At 40.7% G+C, this 12,920-nt stretch overlaps 1 protein-coding gene across 6 annotated transcripts in view; it reads right to left on the bottom strand.

Moving 5' to 3' along the window:
- Positions 1 to 12,920, bottom strand: part of LOC124000105 (opioid-binding protein/cell adhesion molecule-like) — a 559,214-nt gene that overhangs the window by 201,374 nt on the left and 344,920 nt on the right. For 3 of the 6 annotated variants that reach the window (XM_046306239.1, XM_046306241.1, XM_046306242.1), the window contains exons 1-2: positions 5,497 to 5,641; positions 5,146 to 5,236 (exon numbers count right to left, since the gene is read on the bottom strand). In XM_046306239.1, coding sequence (XP_046162195.1) covers positions 5,146 to 5,236; positions 5,497 to 5,626 — 221 coding nt within the window. In that variant the 5' untranslated portion in view covers positions 5,627 to 5,641. Of the gene's footprint in view, positions 1 to 5,145; positions 5,642 to 12,920 lie in introns of those variants that run through there. The other 3 variants (XM_046306243.1, XM_046306240.1, XM_046306244.1) reach the window with 3 other exon arrangements.

The raw sequence follows: 12,920 nt of genomic DNA, 5'->3' as shown, positions 1-12,920 counted from the left end.
ATAAAATAAATATTCCAATCCTGAAGTAACGCTCCAAAATATGTACAAATATTATTTTATACTAATATAACTATTCAGAGAAAAATATTTATTTGATGTAATCCAGCATCACTACTCTAGACGGCTCTGACTTAGAATACATGGACAACTACAAATAGCTGGGTTTCTGGTTAGACTGTAAACTCTCCTTCCAGACTCACATTAAGCATCTCCAATCCCAAATTAAATCTAGAATTCCTATATCGCAACAAAGCATCCTTCACCTCATGCTGCCAAACATAACCTCGTATAACTGACCATCCTACCGATCCTCGACTTCGGTGATGTCATCTAGAAAATAGCCTCCAACACTCTACTCAACAAACTGGAAGCAATCTATCACAGTGCCATCCGTTTTGTCACCAAAGCCCCATGCACTACCCACCATTGCGACTTGTACGCTCTCGTTGGTTGGCCCTCGCTTCATACTCGTCGCCAAACCCACTGGCTACAGGTTATCTTCAAGTGTCTGCTAGGTAAAGCCCCGCCTGATCTCAGCTCACCGGTCACCATAGCAGCACCCACTCGAAGCACGTGCTCCAGCAGGTATATAAATACAATTTTAAAAATCACTCCGGACAGACACAAGTAAAAACTCATTACATAAATGTTGCAGCAGCCCAGGCTATACCTAAACATTAGAGATCTGACATGCTGTATGGGATGAACATGCATCAATGATTTTAGTCCTTGCTTGGACTAACTGGATTAAGTCTCCAACAACACCATCCATCCATGATGAGCCTGTCCTGCACTGAAGCCTATGAACACCTCAACCCCTGTCCTGCACTGAAGTCAAGCCTCTGGACACCTCAATTCATGCCTCATACCCTCATTCAATCACTGCTGTGATCCCTTCCCAACACTGTAAGTAGCCCTCTCATTCCCATTCACCATAATATTATACAATAAATGTCTTTATTAAATGCTTTAGGTTAAAATAATTATTCTTTGGTGATTTTTGAAACATGCTTTGTCATCTCCGTGCGGTCTGCGCCTATGCCGGTGGTCTCCCATCCTCCTCAATTTTTCAATAGCCTCTACTGTGTTATGGGTATGCTTGTCATCGGCAAGGCATCAGCAGTTTTTTAAGATAAAAATAAACGTAATAGAGTTAAGGGCAAATTCCTAGAAAAAATGGTTTAGTCTGCTTTCCAACAGACACTGGGCGAAAAATTCACCTTTCAGCAGGACAATAACCTAAATATACACTATTGCTTACCAAGACGACATTGCATGTTTGTCAGTGGCCCAGCTAAATCTGCTTGAAAATCTTTAGCAGCACTTTAAAATGGATGTCTAGCCAGGATCAACAACCAACTTGACAGAGCTTGAAGAATCTTTAAAAGAATAATGTGCATATTTTTTTTTATTGGTAGTTAGTCTAGACAACTTTTTTTTGTCATTGTCACTCAGATATCATATTAACATGGCATAAGCCATGGCAAAATATGTATAATTTTAGGGATTTTTTAAAGCTTTATTTAGACAGTTTAGTCTCATTGAGATACAAACTATTTGTTAAGAGACACCTGGTCCAACCAAGACAGCAGGAGGAGAGAATAATAATGTTTCAGAAAAATTTGACATAACAACTTACTGACATAGACACACCATAAACAAAATGTGACATACACACATACAGTATGTTACAATAACAGAAACATACAAGCATCATAGATACAAATCTATCATATGTACCACCGCATGAAGTCCTAATGACAATCAAATTCCTCAGTAACATGTGACTCAACCAAACTTTTAAACTCCTCCAAGGAAATAAGATCTTGGAGTTTCAAGATCAGCTGGAGAGAATTCCAAGACCACGAAGCAGAGTAACTAAAACACTTTTTTTCCATGATCCTTCTGATTTTAAGAACTGTAAATAGTAAATAGGAGTGAGACCGTAACTTGTATTTATTTTCTGACCTAAAATAAAAGCGGCAGTTGTAGCTTTAAAAAATTGCTTTAAAACTGCAAAAAATTATCTCCATCCCATGGCTAAATGGGTAGAATTGTAGGAAATTAGCTACCAAACTGCATAAAAAATATTATTTGTCCCATGGAATAATCTGTACAATAAGTGCTGCCGGAAAACATATGGCGAGACAGCATTTGCCCCAGTACTTTTCAATCTGGTAGGCGCCACCACACCACTCAAAGCTGCACCACTGATCGCGTTTATCAGACATATGCCACATTCAAAACAACTGGGAAATCTTTTTGAGCAGTTATCCAACTCTGAATTCCATGTCGGAAACTCTGACATCTTTCTAGCGCTCAGACTTTCGGACCTGAAGATCACTGACATCATGATGTGACCTTTTTTTTCCAGAGTTCCAAGTTGTCTTGAAAGCACCATTATTCATTAGTTCACGTCATAGAAAAACTTTTGCAACGGAAAAGAAAGCAGGCGTTTCTTATTGGACAAGTTGACATAGCACCTCACCCAATTTCCTTTGCCTCTCTCTTGTCTAGTCTAGGAAAACCCTATCCCTAGGATTTTAAGCAGTAACCCCCACGCTCCCTGCAACAGGTGGTTTCACAGTAGTCTTCTAGCTACAGCTTACAGGGCCTATAAACCACACCTCTCAACAACTAAGTTTGGTTGCACCAGCACCTCGTTGCTTGACTCTGCACTTGTTTTATTCTTTGCTCACGCTCATCTTCAGTCTGTGGAATAGTCGTCACAAAGGTTAACACTAGCTTCTATAGCCACAAACTCATAAACCACACCCATTCCTACAATTTGTATTCTTAAAATCTGATTTTAAACCTAGCCTTAACCCTAACATTAACCACACTGCTAACCTTATGCCTAACCCTAACCTTATACTAATACCCCCAAAAACATATTTTGTGGCTGTGGAATCTGACTTTGTGGCTATACAGAAAGAAGCTAGTGGAAACCAAGTGGAATCCTGCCGGAATCTGACTTTGTGGCTGTGTTATATAGTGGAAACCCTTCTCTCCCGCCTGCCTCATGAAAGAGTGAACACAAATGTTCATGGCAAACAAGGTACTATATGTTTTAATAAAAGCAGTTTAGTCATCCTCTAACACTATCTAGAATTATCCAATCTATAGCTAGGTCACAAAACGACTAATGTTATATTTAGAGTAGCCTAGCTAGATAGCTAGCTAACTTCAGCTAGCTAGGTTGATGCAATCATGCAGCCAGCAGCTAATATTAATAATTTAGACTCACTGAATAAATGTATTTGGCACAGGATAAAGAAGATGAAATTATCTGCTGCTGCTATCCAAAGCCAATGGATACTGAAGTGCCTGAAAAGGTTAGTCAGCCAGTTTGTTAGTCCATTAATGTTTGTTGGCATATTATTATATTTCCACTGCTGGTTATTATTCACAAATATTTGTGGCACAAATTACACTGTCATAAAAGTTTAAAAAACCAACAAATTCGCCACAGAGCAGTCGGCACAGATCAATTGAAAACATTTGTCCAACCATAACAAAATGGATGGCTAATGCAGAAAGAGAGAATTGGTAGATTCTGGCACCACCATAACTTTCACAAATACAATAGGCAGCCATGGTGTCAGTCTTTTTCGACGAGCAGGTTTGGTTAGAATAGAGTGCAATGGAATGAGTGACATTCAATAAAATCTACTTCATTAAAACGGGGATATTGTTTTCAATTAAAATTTTGATTTAATGATTGAATATATAGATTTAACAGGCAATCAGTTCCTACAGTGAGCACCAGGGAACCAATCAGGACAACAAGGTCAGTGGTATTATTACTTACACATAAAAAAATACTTTGCTACCAAGTCTACTCTGCATAGTGTTAAATGTAACCCTGCCTTACATAAAGCTTCCAGAATGAATAATTGCAGAAGAGCACTGTAATGAGATGAACTAATAGTTTTCATGACATAAAATGTAAATAGGTTTCAGTGTAGAAAAGTGTCTCTTTTTTATTTTTCAAAGTCAACTGCTTAACAGTGTGTGTGTGTGTGTGTGTGTGTGTGTGTGTGTGTGTGTGTGTGTGTGTGTGTGTGTGTGTGTGTGTGTGTGTGTGTGTGTGTGTGTGTGTGTGTGTGTGTGTGTGTGTGTGTGTGTGTGTGTGTGTGTGTGTGTGTGTGTGTAAAGACTGAAATTACTATTTAAAAATACACTGTAACCATTCTTTGCATAACGCTCACCCCTGCCATAGGAGTTCACTAAACCACAGAGTATGTTGTCCATTGAAGTTGTTCTCTGGCTCTTTTGATATCAGATTCATAATGAATCACAACAAGGTTTGTGGTAGTTTGAAAGTGTTTTTCAGCCTCAGGTCAGGAGAGTTTAGAATTCACATGACCCGACAAAGAAAACCCCCAGACCTATAGTCATAGCACAGATGAAAAGGGAAGCTATCTATACTAATAATAATAATACCTGACCAGGTTATAAGATCAGGAAAAACTCCAAGCCCCAGAAAAGACACATAGGCATTTTGCCACACATCTTTTGAACCTGTGGAGCCACCTCTGTGTAAAATTGCAGGAAATTAACTTCAAAACTAAAAAAATAACTCCGCCGTCAAGAGGGGGGCCACTAAAATGATTTGCTGTGAGGTAGACGATCCAAAGGCCTTCACAAGACCCTGAATGACCAGGCCTGTGTTGATCCAGCTTTGCACAATCACATGGATTCTGTTTACATATGTCAAATGGTTAACCCTATATTGATTATGCTTACTACTTTGGCCCTGCTTAATCAACAGGTGTAACAAATGGACTGGGTGGGAGCGAATTTGACCGTGTCAAAAAAAAAAAAAAAATGACAAAATAAATATAAAAAATTATATTTTGGGGGAAATTATACCACCAGCCAAAACAGCACTTTAGAGACTGGAAGTGCAAAGGAGCATGAGCATGTGCAAAGGTAAAGTCCTATCTGTGCACATGCCTGTATATGGGCTTCTTCCATCATAAGCACCTTAGTTCCATCATAAGCACAGCCAACATTTAGAATCGTATCATTTAACCAGACATAAACCACTCTTATTTTACTTTAAATTGGCAAAGCAACGTTGGACTCATAGTTAATAGAACTTTTTATGGTGAGTGCAAGAATAATGAGAAAGTGTTTTACCTGAGAAAGACGTTTTCGCCTTGCCTGACGGTAATATTGTCCATCACTTTACTATCGGTTTGGGATTCCCCTTGACTGTGGACAGGCAAACCTGCGGGGACAAGAAACAGCAGTCTGAAAGACAGAACCACCAGGCACTTCCAAGACACGGTAAAGTATCCACAAATACCCATCTTCGGTTTATAAATCCCACTGCTTGTCGAGACAATGGTTCCGTTGTTTTAAAAGGCAAATGCGTATAGCGGTCCTGTGGAATGAGCGCGGGTTAGTTAATAGCCTACTGTTCATCTGTTAATCCAAATATGTTTTCCAGGTACAGCATAGTCTATGCAAGAGGGTAGCTATCCTTACTGCGCACTCCAAAATATATTGTCAGCCTGTTACATTCTGTTCCGCAGCTCGCATGGAAATGTTTACTTTTCCTTTCCGAATGGTCCAAATGCTTGTATTTGATGATGACATTGCGCAATTTCACGTTCATGGAAAATTAACGGTTGCGGTCGTGGACAGCACGCAGAGCAAACCTAAAACAGGTATTTCGGTTGAGATGACGTGATAAAACTTAAACAAACCACTGGTGCCAAATCCGAAGAAGAGAGCACAAACAACAACACACATGATTGATTATCTCTTGTGATTGACTCTATACACTATAGTTTTAGTTATCTCCACCACCCCTTCAGCACTTGGGGTTTGTTGCACATTTCAAATAGGCAGGGATAGCAGCACTAATAGCCTTTTCTATTTTCACTCAAAACCAAAAACGAGTATCAGGTTCATTGAATCGATTATTTTCCCCAATCTTTACAAGTATGCACCACCAATTTGAGTTTGTTGCTAAACCCCCTCACAGTAAGAACTCTGGTAAGAGGAGGGAGGGAAGGGGGAGGGGGGGTTGTCATGGTAGCAGGGACCTTGGTGAATAGCTCTGTACAGGTGTGTGGACATTACTGTTAATCAAGGATGCAATTGTAAACATGGATCAACTGTGTGTGTTTTGATGCAGATGCTATAGACTAGACCTACAGATAGACTATATTGTTCAAACCTTGAATCGGGGAAATTGAAGTGAAATTGCTGGGTATAACTCAACTGTTTCGGTGGTGTGGATGAAGGCATGCAGACTAAATATACTGCCCATGACTCATAACATGTATTTTCACACCCCTGGCTATTACATTTGTGTCAATCATCTAATAGCAGTGCATTTATATTCTTACCCCTTCTCCCCAATTGGTAGTTACAGTCTTGTCCCATCGCTGAAACTCCTGTACGGACTCGGGAGAGGTGAAGGTCGAGAGTCATGCCTTCTCAGAAACACGACCATTCCAAGCCACACTGCTTCTTGACACACTGCTCGCTTATCCCTGAAGCCAGCCGCACAAATGTGTCGGAGGAAACATTGTATAACTGGCCACCGTGTCAGCATGCAGTCATTAGAGTGCGATGGGACAAGGACATCCCGTCCGGCCAAACCCTTCCCTAACCCGGACGACGCTGGGGCCAATTGTGCGTCGCCTCATGGGTCTCCCATTCGCGGCCGGCTTCGACACAGCCCGGGATCAACCCCGGATCTGTAGTGATGCCTCAAGCACTGCAGTGCCTTAGACCGCTGCACCACTCGGGAGGCCTAATAGCAGTGCATTTATATAGCCTAAGCGAGCCATCATTCCATTATTGATTCCTAAAAATAATTTGTGCAGCCAAAGTTTAAATGAGTGTGAAGGGTAGGTCCCTAAAAATGTGCAGTTCAACGGCAGTTATTTAGTGGAAGACTCTCCTATACACATTAAGCCCATCTTTTAAGGAGGGCCAAATGAAATTATAGGCAGTTGTTATTAAAAGTATGGAACAGGAAACACTTTGAAACCAAAAACAAGTGTTTTTATAGTAGAAATGCAGTTACAACCTCCATTTCGTGACTACTGAACATGACCCTGTGTCTGTCATTCACAATGACGCAATCACAGAATGAGATTCTATTTATATGGACACAACCACCAATCAGGGAACAGAAACACATCCACATAGTCCACATAGTCCACATAGAACAATCCACACATCCACATAGAACAATTACTGTGGCAGGTATGCAATGAGCAATTACCACTGGGTGGATAGTTTGCTTTTGTACATTATCAATACCATTCAACAACTAACTACTTGCTCAATGTCTTTCTTTATGCATTATTAAACAAACAGATAGGCTTCATATAGTTTTAGCACCTAAAGGCGATTGCAACTTTCTTACCATATTTATTGCTGAAATCAGTCCTATGAGTCAGTAAAAATATTTTTTTTTCAGCCATTTTATAAAAGCTGGGTGTGCTTGATTATGTTTATAACCCAAAATGTTCCCTGAAGTAGAAATGATCCTTTGTGATACACGCAAACATATTTACCACATACAGTATATGTCATCGGAGCCATTGAAACTCAGTGAACAATAGATTGCCATTTGCTTAATCTAGCCTATTTTAGGTCCTCAACAAAAGGCACGCATATACACAGTCTGTCACAGTTCATGTGAAGTCATTTAGTGGCATGTAAAGTCATTTAAGTGTATGTCAGTCTGTACTTCTGTCTGGGCCAGTCATAAATGGTCATCCATGGTCATTAGCCCGGCTGATGATGCTTATTTTTGTTCAGTGTAATTACATCCCATTACATCTTTTGAAAAGCCAATACAGTACATTTTAATGTTTTACTGAGTTTTCCCATAGTGTGGAATAACTGGAATTGCTTTTGGAGCGTCCGGAAAGGTGCGCGACCGCAATATGCTCATCTAGAGTTTTGAGTTCCAGGAAAACAACTATAATTAGGAGTAAGCAAACAAGAAAAAAACGTCCAGAGAGGCGTCAGTCACCAAAAGGAGTCTGTTGAAGAAGACGGTGGTTATGGCTTTGGAGAGGGACTCCAAGTGGCTCGGGATTCCGAATGCGATGGTGTGCAACCCCCCCACAGGGATGAGTCATCTCCCAGATCTCAATCATAGGAGGGGCTCAAGAAATCAACAAGAGAGAAGGCCCTATAGCTCAAGGTGGCCGGTGGACATGTTGGAAGTGGAAGAGACCATTAGTTTCTAATAAAAAGATTGATGCCGATGAACCCCTCTTTATCACCCTTTGGTAATGTCTCCCTGACTGGAAGGCAAGGCAGATTACGGAAGGCAGATTAAGTGCACTTTGCAGTGACACTATATTCAGACATCACAGTGTGGGGGCAGTAAAGGTATTGGGCAGTATGAGCACCAACTCGTTTTGAGAGATGAACATGCGTTCTACCTGACCACAGATTAGGCGGGAGTTACATGTATTTTCTAAAGTGTCTTCGTTTGAATCTGTCTCTGTGAGAGAGTTGTGTGGGAAGAGAGAATAGCTGCATTCTGTACAGTATATCATTCTATAGGGAGCATATCTCTTGAAACACTCAATACCGCAGTGCTGCATGTCTCCAGCATGGGCAGTCAAGCAAGCATCATCAAAACAAAAAAAAGAAATATGTAGCCTGGTACTGTTTTGAATCTATTCACATGCAGTTGCCAACGCGCTGATAAGAAAATTGACTTTATTGCTGTATCTTTAATCGAGTCTAAGGCTGCATTTACACAGGCAGCCCAATTCTGATATTCTCTTATTGGTATTTTGACTAATCACATCAGATCATTTTCAGATCAGCTCTTTTTCAGAGCTGATCTGATTGGTCAAAAGACAAATGAGAAAAAAAAGATCTGAATTGGGCTGCCTGTGTAAACGCAGCCTTAGAGGCAATAGGAGATTTATACTGGGACTATTAGGGGAGAACCAGATTAATGAGAATTGTGAGGATGTGTGTGCGTGTGATTATTTTACCTCAGCACTTTCGAGGGTGAGCGACATCCAGCGACACAACAGCTGCTCCGCTTCGAAGGTTTGTTTCCCTCGACGACTGTACTTTAATAAACACGTTTTGCTGTTCTAAGGGCTTTTGCAGTAGATCATTGTAAAAGTGTCCGCTTGAGACGGGACTGTGCACATGGCTATTCGTTATAGGGTTCTATTCTCATGGATATAATACCATCTTCTTGGACGAGATTTCCCTCTGGAGGGAGAAAGCTGCTCTCTGTCACTAATAATGTACCATCATGAACCCATAATGATATATAAACTTTAGCTGCTTTCACGCCTAGTTCATTTCACTCTGACTATCAAAGACACAGAAACACACAGTTTGGTAAGGTTTTGTTAGAACTTAATTTTGTAAGTTAAAATACATTTTCCAACAGTAGTGCTCTGTTTGTCATCATCCTTGTTCATGCAGATGGAGTCATGGTCAGCTAACTCATAACATGTGTAGTAGGCCTTACATAGGCGTCTCCAATGAATATGGAGCACAGTCATAAGGCATCTAAAAATATATATTTCTACATCTCTTTCACAGTTTATAAAGTAGAAAAGTGTACGTGCAGCACAGGGCCATCTGGTTCACTGTGTTTCCCTTTTCAATTCCCCGACTTTGATTCGTCAATCATCTTTAATGTGCTTTTGATTGAATGCTGCTACATAGATCCTTTGCTGTTTCCTTCTGTATCTGTAATAATAACACAGTGGGTTTATGAAAGTATTCCAAATGAGCTCACTCGGTAGTCTGAGAAGTCAGAAGGAAAAAATAAAACATAAGTCAGTCCAGAAGTTAACCCTTTCACAGAACCAACCTTGACACTTTCACAGAACCAACCATAAGCCTTTCACAGAAAACACAGCTGATTTCATCTGAACTGAACTGATCTGAAGTAGAACGGCTGAGAACACCGTTTATGAAAGACAGGGGCGTAAGTATAGACCGCTTTACTGGTCAGTTGATAAGACCTCAACATCAAAGTTGAGGTGGCTGTTGCTTAAGCCCACCACCACAGTTATTTTTCTACCTTCTTGCTAAGAATACCATAACCCTTCATTAAACCAATGCGTGTCGACATTTTCCTCTTCTTTATCTCACCTCTTCTGCAATATTACTTATAATTACCCACTTGTCATATTTATCCTTTTTTAATCTCAATGTGATGAGACCCAACCTGGTCTCAGAGCATTTTGTATTATTCTGTTCATACATCCGAGACACTCCTTTATTTAACCAAACCTTTATTTAACCAGGTAAGCTAGTTGAGAACAAGTTCTCATTTACAACTGCGACCTGGCCAAGATAAAGCAAAGCAGTGTGATACAAACAACACAGAGTCACACATGGAATAAACAAGTGTACAGTCAATAACACAATAGAAAACAAAGTATATATACAGTGTGTGCAAATGGCGTGAGGAGGTAGGCAATAAATAGGCCATAGTAGCGAAGTAATTACAATTTAGCAGATTAACACTGGAGTGATAAATGAGCAGATGATGATGTGCAAGTAAATTCATTCATGATATCTTAGGTTTGATATGGTTACATAAGACAGATGGTTACTTAGGTAGGGTGGTTTGTCGAGGTTGATGGGTGGGCGTATAACGTGAATGTCTAGCAACCCAAAGGCTGTGAGTTTCTTCACAGACAACTTTAGGATTTTAGCTAAATAGCAACTTTTCAACTACTTACACATTTTTGTCTACTTTGCAACTACTTAGCATGTTAGCTAACCCTTCCCTTAACCCTAACCTTAACTAATTTAGCGAGCCCTTTGCCTAACCCTAACCGTAACCCTTTTAGCTAACCCATCCCCTAACCCTACCCTTAACCCTTTAACTTAACCCTAACCTCTAACCCTAACTCCTAGCCTAGCTAACTTTAGCAAGCTAGCTAACGTTAGCCACCTAGTCACCTACCTAGAATTCGTAAATATCATACGTTTTGCAAATTTGTAACATATTGTATGTTTTGCAAATCTGTAATATATTGAATGTTTTGCAAATTTGTAACATGTAATACAAATTGTAATTCATAACATATTATACAAACAAAATGGTTGATGGACATCCACAAATGAATATATGCCAAACGAAAAATTACATATCATACTAAATGGAGTGTCTTGGATTTACGTACAGAATAATACCAAATGTTCTGAGACCAGGTTATAAGACCTTAATCACCATGGAAACCCCGCCAATGTAGAGGATGGAAGTGTTGTGCTGTAATGAGCCTGTTCCCATTGAATTCACAGCATCCACAGACGTGTTAGCTATGCTTCCAGTACAAAAAAAACATTGCTTCTCTCTCTCTCCCTCTCTCTCTCCCTCTCTCTCTCTCTCTCTCTCTCTCTCTCTCTCTCTCTCTCTCTCTCTCTCTCTCTCTCTCTCTCTCTCTCTCTCTCTCTCTCCTCTCTCTCTCTCTCTCTCTCTCTCTAGTAATTATGGGGTTTCATTTGCACTCGCCTTACTGATGGGATGCTGCCTGCCTCCCTGCTCTAGCCTGTAAGTGCTTCAGTGAAATGCGAAAGGAAGTACAAAGTCATTAAGACCAAGGGATTGTAGGAAAGGGCTTGTTATGGAGAGGAACACAATGGGAAATTGTATACTGCTTGATCTCTGAATCTCCTACGTATACATCACTGTAGATATCTCAGCATACAGTACCAATTATGTGTTTTATCCTTTACAACACTCCAAAGGTTTGTCGAGAAATGTCACACCACCTCTGTGAAGGGGAAAACACACAACAACAAAAAACCTCACCTTGGTTTCTAGCAAACTACCCTGCCAGACAGAAGCGACATCACATGCTTGTTATTTTCCCTTATCTCGTTGATAGTAACTCCTGTGTTCAGAGGTTGGTTGCGATGTGCAAGAACAGAAACAATGATTGGCAGCCACCAGTACTGTGAAAACACACACATCGGCACGAGTCGACACCTGCCTTAACAAAACATTTGCATCCAGCACTGAAAAGCATAGATAGACACAGTACATGCAGGGGGAGGGGGGGGGTGATGATAACCAAGGAACTTTTCCTACACTGTGTAATTAATATTTTTCCCAGTGCAAAATAAAGATAAGGACTCCATTAAGCCCTTAAAACATTCCGAGATAATGGATTTTTTTGGGCAGTTGACGGAGCGGCTCATGTGGGACAGGTGAGATTTACTCCTGGGCCCCGTCGGCGCAGCGACAGCAGCCAGCGCCAAGACAACTAGTGCAGGATTCCGCCACCGGAGAAGAAGTCAGAGGCATTTGATGCACCGTTGGCACCAAAGGCAAATTAGATTATGGAGAGGGGGAATGGAATTTATTATTTTGCTGACAGATTTACAGATAACCGCTGCATAGAATACAGGCAAAAGGGCTGTAAAACCCATCATCTGTGGAGTGAATTACACACCGCTTGGAACAACTTGTTTGGTTTAGGAAATCCACACAACCCCCTTTGATTTACCTGCTTCCCACATCCCTCTTCAATTTTCTCACTGGCTTGCCTTCTCTTTTTCTCTCTCTCTCTTACTCGCTTGCTCTTTCTCACTTTCTTTTTCTCTCTCTTTCCAAGGGTGAACAGAAAGGATGGTAGCATTTGTCACTGCCTTGACTCAAGGCTCTAGTAGTCTTTCATCTGTTGGTTAATCCATGATCGTTACCATCATCTGCAACCTTTGATCTTCTCTGTGGCCACAATAGGATCATGTCTATGCCAGGCCTATGTTTTGACTGCTGCACAGTACATTTCTCAATCGGGTGAAATAGCGAAATCTGAATATGACTGGATGGATATTACTATCTAAGACCACTGGTCATCCTAAACTCCCTTAGCAATAACACGGAGGGGTCACACATAGCTGCCCTGACAATGCAGTAGTAAAGCTGTCAGAAC

Source organism: Oncorhynchus gorbuscha, linkage group LG16 (genome assembly GCF_021184085.1).
Source record: "Oncorhynchus gorbuscha isolate QuinsamMale2020 ecotype Even-year linkage group LG16, OgorEven_v1.0, whole genome shotgun sequence".
In the NCBI taxonomy this organism is placed as follows: domain Eukaryota; kingdom Metazoa; phylum Chordata; class Actinopteri; order Salmoniformes; family Salmonidae; genus Oncorhynchus; species Oncorhynchus gorbuscha.
The sequence above is the reverse complement of the archived record's forward strand: the minus strand, read 5'-3'. Positions and strand labels throughout refer to the sequence as shown.